This window comes from Nerophis lumbriciformis, linkage group LG28 (genome assembly GCF_033978685.3).
Source record: "Nerophis lumbriciformis linkage group LG28, RoL_Nlum_v2.1, whole genome shotgun sequence".
Taxonomy (NCBI): domain Eukaryota; kingdom Metazoa; phylum Chordata; class Actinopteri; order Syngnathiformes; family Syngnathidae; genus Nerophis; species Nerophis lumbriciformis.
The window spans coordinates 19308079-19331357 of NC_084575.2; the positions used below are offsets into that span (position 1 = coordinate 19308079).

Consider the following 23279-nt stretch of genomic DNA (forward strand, 5'->3'; position numbering starts at 1 on the left):
ACGTGGATGCATTTGCAAAAGTGCAATATACTTATCTGTACAGTAATCTATTTATTTATATATGCACCTTATTGCTCTTTTATCTTGCACTACAACGAGCTAGTGCAACAAAATGTTGTTCTTATCTGTACTGTAAAGTTCAAATTTGAATGACAATAATAGGAAGTCTAAGTCTAAAGTCATGTCTACACTAAGTCGTTTAACTCCTTAAACAATTGATTATTTAGCCAAAGCCCCATTTCAGCCACACTAAACCAGCGTTTAAGGTCCCCTTCCTCGGACAAATTTTTACACGGGTAAGTCAGCCGTGTAATTCTTGAATCTCCGGCACTTACCGCAGCTTTGTATGGACTCATTGGTCGTTTACAAAGTGAGTTCGGAGAGGAAGTGACGCCAGAAAGAACGCGCCAGAGCCAGCTTCATAATAAAGCGGTTTCGTAACTCGGAGCTAACCACTGGAAATAGATAGATAGATAGATATATGGAAGCAAGTCATCCAGACATGCCCGTGTTTCTCCTTCTTCTACATGTACAGACGCTTGTGGAAATCACACATGAATACTTTAAGAGAAAGCGTTTGCAGCTATTTCGGATACAACACTTCTCAGACGGCAATAGAACTTTCCAATGTCCGGCCGGGTCAGCTGTGATGCTACCTAACGAAAAACTTTGTCCTTTGACATATCAATAAAATCAATAAACATTGATTGATTGATTGATTGATTGATTGATTTGTCGAAGGAGAGACAACGAGAATGCGAGCTCCCGTGGATGTGATAAAAAAGATAGCGTGTGCTTTGTATTACCTGGCCGTCGAGGAAAATGTTGAATGCTTTTGGACTGGCAAAGCAGACTGTATCAGTTATTGTCCACCAATAATGTCGTGGACTCAACGTCTAGGTCCAGAGTATATAAAGTCACCAAAAACAAATGGACAATGAAGGTGAAGGTAAAAGAGCGAGGAGTGTCCTGACCAGATATCTAGATCCCTAGTTTGATTGATGTAAAATTTTCTTTATAACATTGTTTACATGTCTTATAAGGATTTGATTAATTTATGATGGCTCACCTGTGATTCACTACAATAGAGCCCCACAGCACACTGGATTCCAGTTAATTGAAATACCACAACACTGGATATTGTTCAGAAGTTAAATTTAAGAACTTGCACACAAAGCAAAACTGGAGGTGACTATGACGTGCGCATTTTCCGCGCATGCGTACTAGGTCGTGTTGCGCCGGCGGACGGAGGGGGTCTTAAACGACCATTGTGTGTGTGTGTGGACAAGAATAAGGTTAGGTGGGATTTACCCTGGATAACCTTAGCCTTAGTGTAGAATGGGCCTGAGCATGCAGGTTTTTTCTTGGTGGTGAGAAAGAATTTGCCACCAATCCCACGTGGGTGCTTGGCACCGAACACCCACGTGATTGGCGCCTATGCACATATCTTCTCCAAAAGGTGGGTCTGTAGTGTATGGGTGCTGTACCAAAAATATGGTCTGATTACAAGAAAATTTGAAAGAGTTGATTTAAATAGCACAATTCATCAAACAAACAGGCTAGCATGAAGACTAGAGATGTCCAATAAATGCTTTAAAATGTAATATCGGAAATTATCGGTATCGGTTTCAAAAAGTACAATTTATGACTTTTTAAAACGCCTAGGGAGAAGTACAGAGCGCCAATAAACCTTAAAGGCACTTCCTTTGCGTGCCGGCCCAGTCACATCATATCTCCAGCTTTTCACACACACACAAGTGAATGCAAGACATACTTGATCAACAGCCATATAGGTCACACTGAGGGTGGCCGTATAAACAACTTTAGGACTGTTACAAATATGCGCCACACTGTGAACCCACACCAAACAAGAATGACAAACACATTTCGGGAGAACATCCGCACTGTAACACAACATAAACACGACAGAACAAATACCCAGAACCCCTTGCAGCACTAACTCTTTCGGGACGCTACAATATACCCCCCCCCCCCCCCCCCCCTCCGCTACCCCCTACCCAACCCCGCCCACCTCAACCTCATGAGGTGGACGGGGTTGGGTAGGGGGTAGCGGGGGCATGCTCTCTAAATTCCAAGCTGCTGTTTTGAAGCATGTTAAAAAAAATAATGCACTTTGTGACTTCAATAATAAATTTGGCAGTGCCATGTTGGCATTTTTTTCCAGAACTTAAGGTTGATTTATTTTGGAAAACCTTGTTACATTGTTTAATACATCCAGCGGGGCATCACAACAAAATTAGGCATGATAATGTGTTAATTCCACGACTGTATATATCGGTATCGGTTGATATCGGAATTGGTCATTAATAGTTGGACAATATCGGAATATCGTATATCAGCAAAAAAGCCATTATCGGACATCTCTAATGAAGACTATAAAGATTGGTCTTGGCTTTGTTATTTGTTTATTATTTTTGTAACAGCATTTATAATCAATATAGAATTTATAAGAAAATTTAATAAATATGCCACCATTCAAACCCACCAAAAAACGTCCTGGTTTTAACTAATTAATTCATGACTTAATTGTTTCTCAGAGGCCTCGCATTGTATCACAAATACATTTTAAAACCGGTCGTGAGATTATAGCTTGTTAAAAAGCGATTACGGACGCTGTCGCTTTAAGAAACAGCGAGAGTGAGTGAGAGGAGGCGATATTTGAGGTTTCACACTCCCGGGTGGGAAAGATGGGCGGGGCCTAACGCCGCTTGACTGACAGCGGCTCGAAAAAACGCTCCAACTCTGCCGTGCACGGAGAGCACCGACCGACCAATCAGGTGAGGGCTTTGTTCCCTACGTCACTTTCTGAGAACCAATCACGTCAAGCCAAAGGCAGACCTGGGATCACTGTTGTGCTTCCAACGTGGGACTCCGCGGACCGAGCATAGTGGGGGGATAACAAGGAAAAGTAACTCAAGAGGGACAAAACTCATGGTGGCGGTGCACGGTCTTTATATTAAGGAATGGGAATGTTTTACTTTCGGGACTACAGCCTGCAACTAAACTGCTGGACCTGCTGCAAGGATTATCCATCGGCGTCTGGGTGCATTTTAAAGTTGGATTTGGATAACCGTGCTCTTTAAAGTTTTTTTTTTTTGGTGTGCAAACACAAATTGGCGGCCACGCAAAGAATGTAGCGTTGTAATAACTTTTTTTTTGTTCCTGGTCAGACTGGGAATCACACTTTTTTTTTTTATTTATCAGCGCGCGTCGGACACTCGGGAGGAGAAAGTTAGAAGTGTGTTCTAAATGACTCAACTTGTGGTTTCGTTAACGAATAGACTACCAAGGAGCAAGACGCTGGACATGTTTTAAATAAAGGTGTGTTTTCTAATACTAATACTAATATTCCAATTTCCGAGGGAGAGAACTCGGCACCATTGAAACTGGATACAAAATGGCGGCGTCCCCGGGACGATTTGGATATACTTCTCCTTGTGTTTTTTACTTCTATTTTTCACTCCAACTTTTAACCAATCTTGGATTGAGTTCCGAGTTACAGTGTGTCCAAAACTGTACCTGCAACGGAGATTCGGTGGACTGCAGCAATTTACAGCTGACAGCTGCGCCTGTGGACCTGCCCGTCCGGACAGTTTCCTTGTAAGTCAATCACTTAATTCCTCTCCTCTATTTATTACAATGCCATCACTTAAAATATTACAACCCACTTTTTGTTTCTGTCTGACACACTCATGCTGTTATCTTGCTGCTTTTCCAAAAAGTTCTATGATAGTGATAATGTAAGCACACCTGTCAGTACTTGCAATTTAATTAAAAAAACCCTCAACCAGCATCTACACATAATCTTCAACAAATAAAAATGCATTCTTCAAAGATGAATATTCAGTTCAATGTGTTTCACAAGCAGCTCAGGCAGTGGGGTCTTTTTTTTTTTTTTTTTTTGGAGGCCCAAGATCAGACCATATTTAGTTCTACTGGATGTATTGTCCATTGCATCATCTCCAGATGCTGTTTGACATTCTGCTAGAAGTGAATAGTCATCTAAAGATGGCCGGAAGAAGAATGAAGACCTTTTTTGTGTGCAGATTATATAGTGACAACAACCCTGAGAAGGTTCTCAGAACTATTGTTATTACTATTTAATAGAGATGTCTGATAATAGCTTTTTTGCCGATATTGTCCAACTTAGGGCTGGGCGATATGGCCTTTTTTTAATATCTCGATATTTTTAGGCCATATCGCGATACACAATATATATCGCGATATTTTGCCTTAGCCTTGAATGAACACTTGATGCATATAATCACACCAGTACGATGATTCTATGTGACTACATTAAAACATTCTTGTTCATACTGCATTAATATATTCTCATTTTAAACTTTCATGCAGAGAGGGAAATCACAACTAAGTCAATTTACCAAAACTGTATTTATTAAACAGTTATTAAGCAGTGGCACAAACATTCATGTCATTTCAAAACAGAAAGTGCAAGATTGTCAGAGACATTTTAAAACAAGCTATTAGTGCACTTTTGTGCATGATGTCCTCAAGATGACAATTCAAAACAACACTAAATTAAAGTTCACTTTTTGTACAGGACGCCACTACAATAGTTTAAAACAAATAAAGTGCACTTTTGTGCATGATGTCACACAAGATATTTCAATAAGTGTCACATGAGCTGCATAGTAGGAAATCAAATTGTGTACGTCCTTCGCTATGTGGTAGGTTCTGGCGGACGTTATCTCCTTCTGTTGTGGACTATTTTTTTCATACGGTGTTGATGTGGAAATGTTTGCCTCGGCATTTTGTTGGTGTGGCACCAAACGGAGATGTTGACGTGCAGAGTTTCAAGCACTCTTCATTCTCGAGCGGGTGACTTTTCAAATGATGCTACATATTAGCAGTAATGCTACTTTTTGTTGCAACGCTTCGCCCCACACTTGACAAATTACGGTTGTCTGTTCGACATATTCCCACTTGAAGCCAAACCACTGCCAGACGATGGACCCCGTGCTGTTTTTCTTGGGAATTAATTCTTCCTTCATTTGTTACCAGATTCGCACCTTCTTTCTCTCGTATTACCACTCGCACCACAGCTAACTTTAGCCATGCTGCTACCTCTCTGCTCCACGAGGGCGTATACGTATGTGACGTATGTAAGAAGGTGTGCTTGTTTAAGTCTCTGTGAGAAGGAGCGACTAGAAAGAGTGAGAAGAGCCTGTAGTGTTATGCCTACAGGTAAAAGCAACTGCGTGAGAACGTATACTCGAATATCACGATTTAGTCATTTTCTATATCGCACAGAGACAAACCCGCGATATATCGAGTATATCGATATATCGCCCAGCCCTAGTCCAACTCTTAATTACCGATTCCGATATCAACCGATGCCGATATATACAGTCGTGGAATTAACACATTATTCTGCCTAATTTTGTTGTGATGTCCCGCTGGATGTATTAAACAATGTAACAAGGTTTTCCAAAATAAATCAACTCAAGTTATGGAAAAAAATGCCAACGTGGCACTGCCATATTTATTATTGAAGTCACAAAGTGCATTATTTTTTTTAACATGCCAAGGGTTAGTGCTGCAAGGGGTTCTGGGTATTTGTTCTGTTGTGTTACGATGCAGATGTTCTCCCGAAATGCGTTTGTCATTCTTGTTTGGTGTGGGTTCACAGTGTGGCGCTTATTTTTTAACAGTGTTAAAGTTGTTTATACGGCCACCCTCAGTGTGACCTGTATGGCTGTATGGGGCGGTATAGCTCGGTTGGTAGAGCGGCCGTGCCAGCAACTTGAGGGTTACAGGTTCGATCCCCGCTTCCGCCATCCTAGTCACTGCTGTTGTGTCCTTGGGTAAGACACTTTACCCACCTGCTCCCAGTTCCACCAACACTGGTTTAAATGTAACTTAGATATTGTGTTTCACTATGTATAGCGCTTTGAGTCACTAGAGAAAAAGCGCTATATAAATGTAATTCACTTCACTTCACTTCACTGTTGACCAAGTATGATTTGCATTCACGCCCCGATATTGTTGTCTGGGTGGAAATCGAGAGAAATTCGGGAGAATGGTTTCCCCGGGAGATTTTCGGGAGGGGCACTGAAATTCGTGAGTCTCCCGGGAAAATCGGGAGGGTTGGCAAGACTGGGAGACGCAACTGCTCTGTACTTCTCCCTACGTCCGTGTACCACAACGTACAGCGGCGTTTTAAAAAGTCATAAATTTTACTTTTTGAAACTGATACCGATAATTTCCGATATTACATTTTAAAGCATTTATCGGCCGATAATATCGGCAGTCCAATATTATCGGACATCTCTACTATTTAACTATTAAATGTATTACATCCCTTTGCTATACCACCAGGCTCTTATTTTGAAAACATATATTTTTCAATAGCACCAATTTACCCTGTACATTGCCCCAGTTAAACATTTTTATTTTGAAAATATCCCTTGGGAAGTTGAGAAGTCAAAGGGGAAGCTTGTACTTCTCCGTATCAATCCTGATATCACCTATTACTCTTCGAGAAGGAGGTAACGATAAACTGTAATAATAATATTCGCGGTTAGTATTGCCGTTTTAAATGTAAATGATTGAAAAAAAGCGTGATTAATAATCGCACTTTGATAAACTCACAGACTAACTAGCCCTAGCTCGTTAGCTAGCGTAAATGTTAAAATGAAAACATGAGACATTAAAGTCTTTCCCCCATTAAGAAACGATATACCCCAATGTAAACTTAAACACATCGCTGTCTAAAGAACTAAGATGTTTAATTGTGTACATTGTACCTAAAAGCTTTGCTCGCTTAGAACACAGTGATCGATCTATACTCAAAGAATACTTTTTTTTTTAAAACAACTTTATTAACTTGCGTGATGTCACATACACCGGAAATGAAGCCAAGTGAACACTCAATTTGCCTTCATAAATAACATTTTGTCAATCTTTATCAATACACCATTTTTCAACTTTTACAAATTAAAATGAAAGAAGATAAACATATTCAAACACCCCGATAAGAATATGGCTCTTTTTTTTTTTTTTTTTTAGTTTATTTCGAACATGAACACATTTACAGTACGTATAATACATCACACAATTTCATATAATTTCTCTTTACATCATGTCCGAAAATGAGTAAGAAGAAGCAAAGCTTATTTAATCCTACCCCTTTCCCCTTTCAAATACATATGTTCATTTACTGTCTTATTTTTGTAACACAATTACATCAGTGAATGATTAATACAACAGTTATTGTAATACATAATTAAGTTAGTCATGATTAACATACTGAGATGAAGAATATCCCATTTTCACTAAGGTTGAAGGTATTTCTCATAATTCTTCTTCTTTGTACTTTGTAAGCACTATTCATTTGAACAACCTCTTAAACTGGATCGTATCAGTACATTGTTTAACTTCTTTGCTTAATCCATTCTATAGTTTAATTCCACATACTGATATGCTAAAGGTCTTAAGTGCTGAATGTGCATACAAATATTTTAAGTTAGTTTTCCTTCTAAGGTTATATTTCTCCTCTTTAGTTGGCTCTTAAAAAGGCAGAACAATGATTCATTATTATTTTTACCTAGAAAGTATATTGCGTGGCTTTTTATTTTAGCTATGTTGTTTTTCAAATACAACTTTGTTAAAAGATTTCAGTGTGTGTATAAGTACTTTTTGAGCACATTCAACAATACCGCGATAATAACGATAACTGCGATCATTTTGCTTACAACAATCGTGATATGACATGTTCATATCGTTACATCCTTACCCTCCAATAAGGACAATAAGTGAATATGCATACAAAAGGTACATTGGAGAACTGTCAACAAATGCAACTTTTAAAGTCTTTTTTCAAAAACAGCATGCGGACCGGGGCCGCTTTTACAACCGTAGCACACCTTGGACATGTTCAAGTGCAGTGTGTTGATTGGGAATGTATGCAAACACAATCTTGGCCGTCTTGGGAGAAAATGTGGAACTACTGTTGACTGTGCGTCGCATCCATGACAGCTGCCTCTGGTTTGTGTAAGATGATGATACTTGGCCGCATGTTCTCTCTATTTAAGTTGTGTTATCTGAGGCAAACACTAAGTGGCTTTACCGCTTTAAATTACTGTTTAAAAGTTACATTTACCCACTTGAGATTGTCAGATGTTGGCATGTAATGCTAACTATTTTTGAATTAATAGGTTATCACCAATAACTAACCACAAATAGACAAGTGTGCAAGTTCTGAGGTCATTTCAGGATCGCGTCCAGGAATTTTATGGGCCAAAACACTGTGCTTGGCAAACTAGCCAGTTTGTGGTAACCTCGTAAAATGGAGCGGTTTACAAATTATTATAATTACACAATATCTGCGCAGAAAGTGTCAGACAAATTAGTGGTAAAACTCAGATTTATGACCTTTTTTAATGACTGATTTAGTTTGAAGATGCTGTAAATGAAAATGTAATGCTAAACTGTAGGTAGCATATTTCCACACCACTCGAGCTTGTCAAAAGACTTGTGAGGGATTCAGCTGAGTTCCGGCAAACGAGTCAGTTCAGTTAACCCAAAAGAGAAAGAAAGTGCTAACAGATTAGATGAGAATGCATGCTGGCTGTCACTATGTATTGATTGCAGCCAACACATTTAGCTTGTTTGTCGCGAAGTTGAAAACAATCTACATTAATTACACATTAATGCCTGTAGTGTTGTATGTATGCCCATGGCTGAAGTCTAAGCAACATTTGTGGGTGTGTATATTGGCATTCAACTGAGACATCAAATTAGGGATCAGTTGTGAGTTCTGTTCATGTCGAGAAGTGCCCTGAAGCAGCATGGATGGAGGAAGGACTGAATTAGTGGGAGTCAAGAGGCCAGTTACCTGGAAAGCCTGCCTCCACAAATACATAATACTGATGCACATTCTAAAATAAAATAGATCAACTGAAACACAAAGATAAAGCAGATGTTGAGTTGAAAGTACTTTCCATTGTTGCAGATAAAGTAGGAGCCAAGAGCTGAAAATGTATTTTCCAGTTTTTAGCGATTGCAGCAAGCGAGTGCACTCTACTTGTTGTCGCGAGAAGAGTTCTTGATGTTGCGAATATCTTCATACTGTCGTAAATTGGAATTCCAGCAATAACTACTTGTGTGTTTATCCCATATCCGACTGTGGTGTAAAGATTTCTTCAAACTTTAAAATATGTCCTTCCACCAGTATGCAGTTGTTAAACTTGCACAATTCTCACACTTTGTCTAGAGTTTCTACTAAGTTTGTGAAATGTTTTCCTTTATTTAATGTTGGTATCTGATCCCAAGTAGTATTTGACAGTTGTTTCTCAGTTTTTTGAAGTTCTTTCCCCTTCATCAAATTGATGTAACCACCACCTACTTTCGATGCACTTGGTACTAAAAAGGAGATTAGACTAAAATATGTACTGTAAATCCAGATGAGTTATGTGGTAGGTAGGAAGTTCATCTCACAGCAGCAGTCTCTGCTCTTCTGATGAACCAATAGCTTTATAGTTCTCCTACAGATAATCTACCAAAATCTTGAATATATTTCATTTATTTTAGTAGAGAGATGGTGTCAAAAGTAGGTTTGGGAATCTCAGTGTATCTCATGAAACGATCCGATACACATGAAATGGCTACAACTAACAATTATTTTAACAGTTGACTAATTAGCGATGATTTTTTTTGATCACCGTATTTTTCAGACTATAGGGCGCACTTAAAATTCTTTCACTTTCTCAAAAATCGACAGTGCGCCTTATAACCCGGCGCGCCTAATGTACGGAATAATTCTGGTTGTGCTTACCGACCTCAAAGCTATTTTATTTGCTACATGGTGTAATGATAACTGTGACCAGTGTATGGCAGTTGCACAAAAGAGATATGTGTAGACTGCAAGATGACCCCAGTAAACAACACCAAAACTTTAAATGTTCCATCGGAAATATAGAACATTACACACGGCGCTCAAAAATCTGTCAAAATGTTTTGGTACGACTTTGGTAAGCAAAGAAGCTGCACCACTTGATGGATTGTCGGAGCATTATGGCTACCGTAGTCAGGCGTACTGTGATTCAACATACGGGTATTATTATGGTGTGCGTATGTAAAGACCGCAAAATGGCACTTTTTTAGCAGACATATTATTTGGCGTTTTGTTTTACGATATTATGCAAAACAAACTTTTCTTACCTTTCGGTGCCTGCTGATGTGTATTTGGGGTCGGCATTAGTCCTGAAAATTTGCGCGCGACCGCCATTGTAGTCCGTGCTGACACAGTTGTCGATAAGCTTTTTCTTTTTTCTCTATCTTCTTGTTATGGGGCATTCATCCTCCACTGTTGCCATTTAAAAAATAAAGTAGCCTAAAGTTCCAACTGATATCTTGCTATGGAAGCGCTAAAAACTACTGGTCCAACACCAAGAATAGACAGATCCTTGTGTGGAGCTCAGCGAACTACAAGGATCTGGCGAGAGTCAGGTTAGCTCTTCCCCTCCATACAAACATCGATCCATCCATTTTCTACCGCTTGTCCCTTACGGTGTCGCGGGGGGTGCTGGAGCCTATCTCAGCTGCACTCGGGCGGAAGGCGGGATACACCCTGGACAAGTCTCCACCTCATCGCAGGGCCAACACAGATAGACAGACAACATTCACACTCACATTCATTCACTAGGGCCAATTTAGTGTTGCCTATCAAACTATTCCCAGGTTCATGTTTTTGTTGTGTTTTTTCTTCGTCTGCACAATAAGCGTCCTCTGAACATGTAAAATGGTCACTTGGCTCCGTAATAAGTTCAACAAGTAACAATAATCATATCATAAGGGTAATATTGTGATAATTTTGTCATACCCTTAATCAACTGATCAGGTTGCAAGGATAGTTTTATATGAGGAAAAACTCAGCTTCTTTAAATTCCGTCCACTCTCCTATGTCACTTGTAATATCTTAGTTTACAGCGGTGCTTCTGACATCTAATAAATGGACTACCACTCTCTGTTGTTTGCTTGTTTCTTCCGATTGATGCACTAATGACATTCAAAGCAGGTATCCGTTCATGCAGTCACATATTCCCTCTTAGGAGTGGTACCTCATCTTATTTTCGGCCATAGTAATGTGTATAAAAAGCACTTTGCTCACAGCACCACTGGCGTAATGGGATTTTGTGAGTTAAACTAAAAGCAGGAGGATTATTAAATTTGACTCTGATTTCTGCAATGAGCAAGGAATGTAGCAGATATGTTGTGTCTGTCTGGGGCTCCAATCTTATTCATATGAGATTGTGCTGTATTTAATCCACAAAGTTTGGTCTTAGATTGTTTAGCATTTTTCCTACTTGTCAGTGTTCACTCTTTGCAGAAGCTCATAGAAAGTCTGGTCTAAAGCCAGCGGAAGCCAACTATTGAATGATCCTCTTTGTTGCCCAGCAATTCCCAAGTGGTTTCCCAAGTTCCCTAATGTGCTTGGCAAGGCTGCTGCTACTTAACCACAACCAATTGCCCCAAAACCTCACAGAGCAATCTTATTGGTAAACACCATCCTCAACAGTTGACTTTGGCCCCAAATAAACTTGTGTTGGTGGCTTCCTAATACTGGCTGGCGACTAGCAGTGGACTGGACAGCAGAGGGTGGGGGTCCAGATTATCTGGCCTCTTGGGAATATGAAGAAATTGTCAGGAGAGGTGTGGCTGGATTTAGAATGTTTTATACATTCTGCATGTAAACATCATAGTTGACCAGCGGTTATACCTTTACACTGGACCTATACAGTTAGTGGGCTTCACGGTGGAAGAGGGGTTAGTGCATCTGCCTCACAATACGAAGGTCCTGAGTAGTCTTGGGTTCAATCCCGGGCTCGGGATCTTTCTGTGTGGAGTTTGCATGTCCTCCCCGTGACTGCGTGGGTTCCCTCCGGGTACTCCGGCTTCCTCCCACCTCCAAAGACATGCACCTGGGGATAAGTTGATTGGCAACACTAAATTGGCCCTAGTGTGTGGATGTGAGTGTGAATGTTGTCTGTCTATCTGCGTTGGCCCTGCGATGGGGTGGCGACTTGTCCAGGGTGTACCCCGCCTTCCGCCCGATTGTAGCTGAGATAGGCTCCAGCGCCCCCCGCAACCCCAAACGGGAATAAGCGGTAGGAAATGGATGGATGGATATACAGTTAGTTGCTGAAAGTCCTGTTACTGGTCAGAAGCTACATCTGCTGTCCCACGCGCTAGTTGATTGCTACATTTTCAAAAACTGCTTTATTTCTAGGGCTTTTTTGATGCTATTACTATTTGTTGTTGATGTATTGAACAGTTGGTGTCAAGATGGATAAACTGGACAACAACTAACTGTGTGATTAGAGGAACATTTCAGCAGACACATACAGTAACAACAGCAGCAGCTCCCAGCAGGGCTTAGCCCTTGCGGTTTTAGTGCCATTTAACACTACGCAGCATTGTAATCTTGTGGTATTGGGAGTGATTATATACCAAGTTTGTTTATTGCCACAGTTTCCCTTCCTGTGTGGCTCGTGTGTTCCCTGGCAGATATTTTAAAGGCACAGCATGAGTGTCAGAGAGGGTTCCAGATGATGTTATCCTTGGCACCGATTTTTATCAGCTGTTCTTCACTTTTTTGCCCTTCTTTAGCTTAAAGCTTGTTGGTGTGAAGTTACCTTGTAAATATAACCCTGTTTACTGCAATTGATTCATGTAGCTCATAAGTTAAGAACACATCTGTAGAAAGCTGTACAAACTGATAACTGCTCAAATGAATCTCAGGATTCGGACTGGGCGCATTGGTCGTGCGCTAGTTTTAATGGCAATCAAACAGCTGCTGCCACAAGTGATTCTGCAGGAATTCCGTCAGTGGAATAGACAGGCCTTTTGTGAAGACACTTAAGGGCCCGTTTCCCTCTCCCCTGAAGCCTACAAAGTAGGTCTGATCAATTAATCATCTGTAAACTTTCTACATGTGGTAAGCATTTGGAAATCAAGAGAAAATGTAAGAAAAGTGTGACTTGGATAGAGAGTAAGGCTCTGTGTGCAAGGGATGCAACTACCATGCAGTCTGAAATGTTAAATGCGCTTACAGTTTTGTTCTCCAAGAGTAATAAATTATTAATATTTGACATATACAGTTAGGGCTTAAATTTCAAATTGAGAAGTTATAGTCAGCTAAGCTGTCTGTACAGAACTATAACAATATACCTCTTACACGTCAAAGAGAGTGTTTTTTTTGTAATAGATATTAATTTGAGAACTTGGTGCTGTATGTACGATCGCCACAGGGACAATAAGTGTACATACTGTATATAAATACAAAATGGATAGTTTAGGTGTTGTTCACATCTGGTGCGCCAAGGCTGGCGTCTTGAAGTCCGACCATAGGGTCATGCTGTGCCTCTGGCTATTGGAGACCTTTTTGCCTAAAACTCTCTGTTTGGACAGCCTGGCCTGTGTGCCAAAGAAGCCGTGCTCGGAGCTGATGTGCACATGGCCCCAAGATGTGGCTCAACATCCTTCCTGGGAAAACTTAACTTGCACTCAGAATCTGGTGGAGCAACTCAAGCTATTGAGTCATAGTCAGAAACCAAAATGTTTCCTAAATAAAACAAAAACATTTTGTCTTCTTGCAGTTTACATAGCACAATAAACTCTAACTGGGACTTTGTCAATATTCTACATATTACAGGATTTTGTCAGTTTGTATCGTTAATTGTCCCAAAAGGTGCCATAATTGTAGGCCTCATATTTGAGCGTGTCTTATTTATCAGTGATTTAGCAAATCTTGCTTGTCAACTCATGCTTTTAACTTGTCGCAGTAGATAAGATAGTGTTTTTCGCTCTGCCGCTGCCCTTTCTTTCTCTGACTGTCGTGTAAAAAGGGCTTCCGGGAGCTGCTTCTAGTTTTGTGTACACTCTCACTGCAGTTGCCTGGCTATAAACTAGACTAATGATAGAAGGACTTGCATGTTTCTGTGTGTGTGTGTTTTCATGCATGCATGTGTCTGGTTGTCTGACAAAGGTTATTATTTGACTAGTTTTATGATGCTATGAAATCGACCACATTTAAGGGCTTTTGTCTCCCAGTGGGTCTGAAAGATGCTTGCCACTGACATCACTTAACACTCTGGGTGAGCAAACTTCACACAATATTTATCCACGATAGGCCTAGAAAGAATAATGATGATCTGTCTCTGGATGTGCAAGTCTCGGCTCTTTTGCCTTCCCCTCCCTTACACAGACTGTGCTGACTTAACAAGCATCATGTCATGCTATGACATCACCCATATACTCCCAGGTTTCCCTTGGTCCCTCAACGCCCATAGCACAGCTTTTTTTCAAAGCTTTTTAATTAGTTGTATATGTCAAATCAGCAGCACCGTCCAGCAGCAATAGTCTGTTGCAGATGCGAGCTCCATTTATTTTCTTAAGTCACTGCTTTTTCAAGCCGGCCTTTGTTTACTTTATCGTTTTGCACTTCAGAAGATTTTCTGTCTTCTAAGCCAGAAATCTTGACAGCAGACTTGGGCTGACTTTAAAGTATACATATCCTATTAGGGGTTCCCCTAGATTGCCGTGATACCTGTGGGTGTGGGGGCGTGGCTAGGGTCACGGTCATTATGATGTCATCACATTATTTGCTATGATGCATGATCCAGACAACCCCGTGTGTATTGCTTATATCATCACAGCATTCGGTTTTGGCAGCGCTGTTCCGTTGATCACAGTAGGTCTTTCTTCCACGGCTCCCATTTTCTGTGCATCATCCATTAATAGTGTGCAAATAATTATATATATATATATATATATATGTATTTATGTATGTATATATATATATATATATATATATATATATATATATATATGTATGTATGTATGTATGTATGTCCATCCATCCATCCATCTTCTTCCGCTTATCCGAGGTCGGGTCGCGGGGGCAGCAGCTTAAGCAGGGAAGCCCAGACTTCCCTCTCCCCAGCCACTTCGTCCAGCTCCTCCCGGGGGATCCCAAGGCGTTCCCAGACCAGCCGGGAGAGATAGTCTTCCCAGCGTGTCCTGGGTCTTCCCCGTGGCCTCCTACCGGTCGGACGTGCCCGAAACACCTTCCTAGGGAGGCGTTCGGGTGGCATCCTGACCAGATGCCCGAACCACCTCATCTGGCTCCTCTCGATGTGGATGTATGTATATATATATATATATATATATATATATATATATATATATATATATATATATATATATATATATATATATATATATATATATATATATATATATATATATACCGGTATATATATATATAATGTGTATCTATATATATATATATATATATATATGTGTATATATATATATATATGTATATATATACATACACATATGTACATATATATATACACACACATATAATTATATATATATATATATATATATATATATATATATATATATATATATATATACATACACATATGTACATATATATATACATATACACACACATATATATATATATATATATATATACATATATATATATATATATATATATATATATATATATATATATATATACACATTCAAACTGTAACTACCTGCTGGTGTTAATGTGTATGTTAGTGTGTTATGGTGTTCATTTTTCCAAAGGTCTGTGAACACACCGTGTCGGCGGAGAATGAGAAAGTTTTGTTGTGTGTCTAGGATTGAAACACAGAAACGTGTGTGCATGGAGAAAATACTTGTCACTCCGTTGTTTGCATACAATTGGCAATAAAAGCTAAAAAGAGCGTCAGACTTTGTGTGACTTCTTCTGGACGCTACAATACGTTATATTACTTTATTTTGTTTTCGCGCAAAAAAACCCCCCTCATTTTAAGGTGTGGCAGCTAATATGTTGCTGTAGCGCACCGCGACAATCAAATACATTAAGGGAAAACCCTAATATTCTATAATTTAAACCTATTTTTTGCAGATTTGATAACCCATATTTGAAACCAATATCCATTTGCTGTAAACATTAGTTAAACATGAATAGTATACGTCAGTAAACAGCTGGACAAGGCTTTAGGTTGGTTTTATTTTATTTTTTTGGAGGTGTCAGACCATTAGTGTGATAATGTTTTATGGGGCGCCAATATTGTGGTTAATTTAGCAACAAAAAACATCAGGGGTTTCCATAAACACCTTTATTACATGTGTTTACTGCTGCAGGTTAAAGGAACATCACCATTTGAATTTAAAAATATGGGAAATCTCCTGGGAAAATTAGTACAAATATGGGATTTACATTTTTTTTTAAACAGCAACACGGTGACGCAGTGGTTATTGCCTGTGCCTCACAGGGAGAAGGTGCCGGGTTCGATTTGATTGAGGTGGCGACTTGTCTAGGGTGTACCTGCTTTCTTCTCGAGTGCAGTTGGAATAGACTTCAGCTACCCCCACAAGGACAAGGACAAGCTATAGAAAATGGATGGATGGATGGAAAAAACTATTTTAATCATTATTTCATGGCCTGAACTCTAACAAAAGTTACCTACATCACAAAAACTCACAATCTATTAAATTTGATAAAATTTTATAGCAATTAATGCATTTAATAAATTTTAAGGATGAATGGATTTCTTTGCGAAAAACCCTGAGATATTGCTAACATTGAAATAAAAAACTATTCTGGGCTCTTTCATGTAGCTCATAGGTGAAACAGTTTCAAGATCTCTGAGTTGCTGCCTGCTCTTCTTTATTTATATAAAAAGTCTCCCTATTTGTCAAGATATTTACACAAAGTTAGTTTTTTTCCCAGATATATATTTTCTGTCTTCTTCATGTCCATCCACCTAAGTCGCGTTACTATTTGATTGAATCACGGAACATGAAACTCGTGGTGCTGCTTTAATGAGCCCATGCTCCCAGTGTTACGGACAGAGGCTTGTCGAGCGACTCGATCGCTGCAGTAGCGAAACCAAGCCAGGAAAGTACGACAAGTACTGGTTTTACTGGTATGCAGGCAGAGGAGACATACACATTTGGCAAAAATTATTGACAAAAATACAATTTTTTGTTCTTAAATGACTTAAAAAAAAAACTGGGCTCCAGAAAAAGGGAACTTAGTGCAGGATAAAAGGTCTGGTACTTAAGCAGCGGTTATTACTATCTATCTACTCCACTTCTTTTTTTCAAATACTAAATACTGGTATCATATGTGTATATATTGTATCTGCTGATGTAGTTCTATTGTAGTTGTAAAAAAAAAAAGGCAAATATCGGTGTATGTCAAGATACCAAATATCGGCTCCAATATTCGGTTGTAGGCTTTGAAATAAAATTCATTTTCTTCCTACTTTTTGAGGAAATTAATGAATAGAATGACAGGTAATTCAAAAACAAGTTTCGCTTTTATATGATCAAAAAGTACTAGTTTTTAAGGAGACAAATAATGCCACAACTTAGTGGATGCTTTTAGCTAAACTAAATATTTTATAAAGTTGTTCTTTTTCGAACAGATACAAATTGCACTGTATTTTGTTTTTGGAAAATTATTCTATACAAAGAGCTTCCTTTCAAATCTTCTGTATTGAATACAATACTTATGTAAAACGAAATGATGCATTGCACATTGTATACAAATAAATAACTCCAACAACAAGTAAGTTAGTAAGAAGATAAACACAGGCTTTTATATATACTTTGTATTAGGGATGTAATAATAAACTTCAATCAATCAATCAATCAATCACTTACTGTTATTATTCCCGTTTTAAATATAAATTATCGATAAACCGTAATTGATAATTGCACTTAGATAGGCCTGGGCCATATGGCCTAAAAATTAAACACCCCATTTTTTAACAAAAAATTGGATTTACAATTTGTCTGTTTGTTCCCTACTTTTTAAAGAAACCATTGAATACAAATGACATGAGATAATTCAAAACACGTTTTTCTTTTATTTAATCAAAAACTAGTAGTTTGAAATGACACTACAGTCTTACCCTTGGCAACATTCTACCGGTAATTTGTATAATGTTGTTCTTTTTAGACCAAAAATAAATTGTACTTTTTATGAACTAATTTTCAAAGAATTAAATTAAGAGCTTCCTTTGGGAAGCAATACTTCTGCTTGAATGGATTACCTCTGTTAATAAAAATGTAGCATTGCACATTGCATGCAAATAAACAATCTCCAACATTGAGATCAATAAAGTGCAAACTTCAAACTCTGTCTAGAATAACATACTCCTGTAAATAAAAAAAGTAGTGTTATACATTGTATCCAAATAAATAATGAAGTACAACATTGAGAGGACTATAGTTTGTTTCAGTAAGTGAATAAAGTAAACGCAGCCCTTTTTTTTCACACATCTTGGCGGTGTGCAGAGTGGTGCTTTAGTGATCGATCCACGCATTGTGCTTCTTTCTCATCATACATGACATCATCATACATACCTTGTGTAATTGATTCCTCCATAGTAAAGTCATTTTTAGCCCGTAGTTTATTTGTTTGTTGTTGAGTCTTGTTCGCCTCGTAAAGAGTTGTATTTCCCGCACTCGGCAGGAGGCTTTAGTTTCAGATGCTGGAACAAGTTTGTCTAAAACAAACTTTGTTCACTTATTCTACGCCTGTTGCCGCTCTCGTTAGTGTTAGCATTAGCCATGTTTTACTATGTGTACCAACAAGGAAGTAAGGGAACGGCGCAAGCTACGGAAGCTCCTGAGGGGCAAAAAGAATGCGAGAGGAGGATTTTTTTTCTTCAACAAAAAACTTGAATATATCGATAATATCTATATATCTTGTATAATGACTGCCGCCAGTTCACTAGCTTTAATTCTAACATGAAAACAAGAGACATTAATGTCTTTCCCCATTAAAAAACAACATACCCCAATATCAACTTACATAAACACATTTCTGTCTAAGGAACTATAAGTTATTCAATTGCGCACATTTAACCTACAAGCTGTGATCTCTTAAAACAGAGCGGCCATTCTATGCTCGAAGGAATATGAGACTTAGGTGTTTTTACATCGCGTTTAAGGGCTGGTGAACAGAGAAGGATGCCACAACACCCGTCATAAATAATAAATAATAACAATAACATTTATTTGTTACGCACATTTGATTTAAATACATCTTAAAGGGCTACTGTACAAACCAACATTGACAACAATACAAGCTCAGCCATTTAAATAGATAAAATACTAAAACACACACTTCAGTGAAGTATAAGAAACACAACACATGCACAATAGCGCATTTTCTATCAGTCTGTCTATTTATTTTCATTATTTTAAAAATATAAGTTGGTCTAAAAATTGTAATGTGTGTATAAGCACTTTTTGGGCACATTCAAGCTCAACAATACTGCGAGAATAATGATAACCGTTATAATTTTGGTCACGTTAACGTTTTTTTAATTTTTTTTGCATGCTGACAATATCGTTTATCGTCAATTTGTGGGGCAATATCAGGGTTTTTTTGCGTGGCGGCTGCCTCCAGCTAATTTTGTGCCGCCCCCAACCAGAGCGCTTAGGCCACAGGTGTCAAACTCAAGGCCCGGGGGCCAGATCTGGTCTGCGACATCATTTTATCTGTCCCGCAAACACCTGGAAATGATGTGTCAATAAAGTACTTAATATTTTCTCACTAAATGTAATGGATTTTTTTTCATTTTGACAGAAAAAAAATATGTACAGCTTGAAATTGCATGCCTTATAAACTTTAATAGTATCCATTATTACAACAAATATTACAGTATATTATTATACTTTCCAAACATGTTTTGTCTAAATAAAAATAAATACTTAAATATATGCTTGACTTATAATTTTACAGCAAACTACCAATCGCATTAATAAAAATTAAAATTTTACGGTGTTCTTTACAGCATATTACTGTATATTGAAAAAAACTACCATTTTTTTCCGTTAAAAGTGTGGTGCATGGTCAGGATTGTACCAACTGTGCCTCAATTTGAGTCAGGAAAAACCCTGAATATATTGTACAGCAAAATGTATTATCAGCCCAGGCCGAACTAAAATCTAAATAATCGAGCAATCTATACATCATTCAGGAAACAAATGATTTGGTATTGTTTTGCAATGTTTTTAAATCGACATCCTTCCCCCGCCACAAATATGGAACGCCATAGCATTCTAAATTCTCACACCCAGTCAGAAATCACGTCTCAGCATCCGATCTTAGCACTGCAAATTCCTTTCAGACACTTGCGGGGCCACTGTCTGGAACACATTAACCACACTTTTGGTGCAGGATTCCCCTTACTTCCACTCCTCATGGGAGGAGGGAAAGAGAGAGGTAAACTACTTGTTATCTTCTCATACAGTAGGTGTTAAATTGCTGCAAACCTTATCTGATAGGCAAGAAAATAAAACAGGCCGGCGGGACATACATCCAGTGAGTTTATGCCACAGTTGACTGAGAAAAGGGTGGATTGCCTGCACGAACATAAACAAAGGACCGGTTTTGTTTGTTTTCCGTGGCCTTTAGCACCAGTACAGCAGGTTTTCCGCTCAAATGTGACTTTATTTAGTCATTCATATAAAAGTACTTGCTGAATTGTCAAAATTTGGACAGCAGCCTCTCGAAAGTATTCTGAGATGAGAGAGGTCTTGTGCAAGCAGGGGGTTATGAATATACATATCCCTATGGCAGGAGCAGCCAATAGGTGCAATTTCTTTTTCCTCTTCTCACTTAACGAGGTGATTGCCTCCTGTTGTAAGGGACATCTATTTAGTGATCTCGACAACAATGGGAGGTGCTCAATTAAACAATCATAACACACATGCACACCTCCCAGTCAAGCCTGTGCCTGGAGGGCAGGCACATGCTCTGCTATTATCTTGTCACCCTTTCAAACAAGGAGAAAGACTCTGGAGGGAAATGGTCATTATCTGTAATCAAGCCCAGAAGACAAGAAAGGGAAATCTGTCAAGTGAGACAAGGCTTGGTGTGCAATAAATGGTAATAAAAAGTTTATTGCGGAGTATAGTAACAGTGTTTTGTTGTAGCAATGAGTTAGATTACAGGACTATCTTGTTCCAGTTTTTATGTACGAAAGGCCCCTTCTACACTAAGCCGGGTAAGGTTATTCAGGGTAAATCCCACCTAACCTTATCCACGTCTACACACAACAATGCCACCGTTTAAGACCCCGTCCGTCCGCCGGCCCAACGCGACCTAGTACGCATGCGCGAACAAAATGTGCGTGTCATAGTCACCTCTGATCTGGAAGTGTATACTTACTGTGTTTCAATGTAGACTATTGCCACATTTCTTTTAACAGTAAACCTTGCTTGCCTTACCATCGGCAACTGTTAGACTATTGTAGTGAATCACACCTGAGCCATCATACATGAATCATATCTTTGATGGACGTGTGGAAATAAAAAAATTGATAAGGAACATTTTACAACAACCAACAACAGGACACTGTGCCTGTAGACTGAAATTGGCGGTCGTACTTGACAGCCGCAACCACTTCATAGCTTCACAATAGTTATGGAGTGCAAAAACTAGACGTTGAGTAATCTCTTGACATACATCTCGGACAATAACTGATAGTCTGCTTTGCCAGTCCAAATGCATTTGCTATTTTTCGTAGTCTTCCCTTGTCCACGGGAGCCTGCATTTTCTTTGTCTCTCCTTTGACAAATGGACGAAGATTTTCACTAAGTAGAATCACCGCTGACCTGGACATTCGAAAGTTCTCTTGCCGTTCCTCTGGCACAACACACTCGGTGACAAACATATCCCACCAGGCTGTCGTTCTTCCAGGGCTTATCCAAAACCGTCGCCCAACATTGCTATGTTGCCATCTGAGATGTGTTGTATCTGAAATAACTGCAATCGCCCGTTTCCTTCTCTTAAGGTATTGATGTTTTATTTCCAAAAGTGCCTGTATGTGTTCAAGAAGGAGAAACACGGGCATGTCTGGATGACTCGCCTCCATCTTTCTGATGGTTGCCGCCGAGTTACCAAACGAGTTGTTATGAAGCTGGCTGTTTCTTTCTGGCGTCACTTCCTCTTCGAACTCAGTTTGTAAACCATCAATGAGTCCATACAAAGCTGAGAGCCGGAGATTCAAGAAATACACGGCGCACTTACCCGTGTAAAAAATTATCCGAAGAGGTTTACCTTAAATGATGGTTTAGTGTGGCTGACACGTTGCTTAGGCTAAATAATTATTCCGGGGTTATCCGGTTTAGTGTAGACATAACCTAAGACATGAAAATGTAGTGGAAAGCCGAATGTTTTCCAATCCGCTTTTCAGCATGGGACAGGATGAGGAATGTGGTGCATCAGGTAAAAGTGTCCCCGAACAAGAAGTCATCTCTCAGCAAGCCTGCGAAACATTCCTGGTTTGTCTCTCACGTCTGGTCAGGGAGGTCGAAGGGGGAGGCTGGGAGCTGTGGGCTCTCTTTGTCTCAGCCAGCCTAACCCACCAGCAAACACAAACACTGCTCTCACTGCAGCCGCCCTTCTGCCAACAGGCTGTGCGCCAGGGAAGCGGGAGGTGTGTGTTGCATACTGTAAAACCCACTTGATTATGCGTGAAACAAATTTCACGAATATGGCGTGGGAAGTTGAGTAATATGCAGATGCGTGCGCGCGTGTGTGTGTCTCAATGTCCGCACACGACCCCGACTCCCCATCTCACATTGTCTGAGGTAACTCTCTTACTGGACAAATCACTTTCTAACAAGCCTTTGTGGAAGTCGAGTACCAGCTATTAAATCTAATGTTTGACTAAGGTGAAAATTGACTGATGCAGATAAATGGCCTGTGGGTTTTGTTTGCCAAGTGTGCCAGGTGTGAGTGTCACTGTATCAATAGTATTGATCTTGACCAGCTTGGTGGATTCAACAGGATGACATAATGCTGTGTTTTCCATAGAGGTTTGCCTTCGTAGCACATATTGGGCAAATTGTTGCTAAAGAGGATTTGTATTTAAAATTCTGCAAAGATGCATATGAAATAGGGCTGCACGATTTATCAAAATAGATATTTTAATTAGTGCGGTAAATAATTGCAAAAGGGCTGAGTTTTTTTTCCTCCCCCGTCACTGGCGTTTAAGTAACAGACCTCAGAATTGTTGAGCCTCTCTTTTGTTTGTTTCTTGCTTCAAACAGGGAGAAAGACGTCTTATTTTGTGCATCGCTCCCAGCACCTGAGCGCATTTATTTAACAGTAGAATTAACTGAACAGAGTGACCTCTCGTTTCAGTCATTCACAGTCTTTGTCTCGAGGGGGGCACGCT

General features: G+C 39.3%; 1 protein-coding gene across 2 annotated transcripts in view; it reads left to right on the forward strand.

The window, feature by feature from the left end:
* Positions 1-2886: 2886 nt before the first annotated feature.
* The window catches only part of lrig1 (leucine-rich repeats and immunoglobulin-like domains 1), a 62624-nt gene continuing 42231 nt past the window's right edge, over positions 2887-23279 (forward strand). For both annotated transcript variants that reach the window (XM_061923825.2, XM_061923826.2), the window contains exon 1: positions 2887-3621. In XM_061923825.2, the coding sequence (XP_061779809.2) occupies positions 3419-3621 (203 nt within the window). In that variant the 5' untranslated portion in view covers positions 2887-3418. The remainder of the gene's footprint in view (positions 3622-23279) is intronic.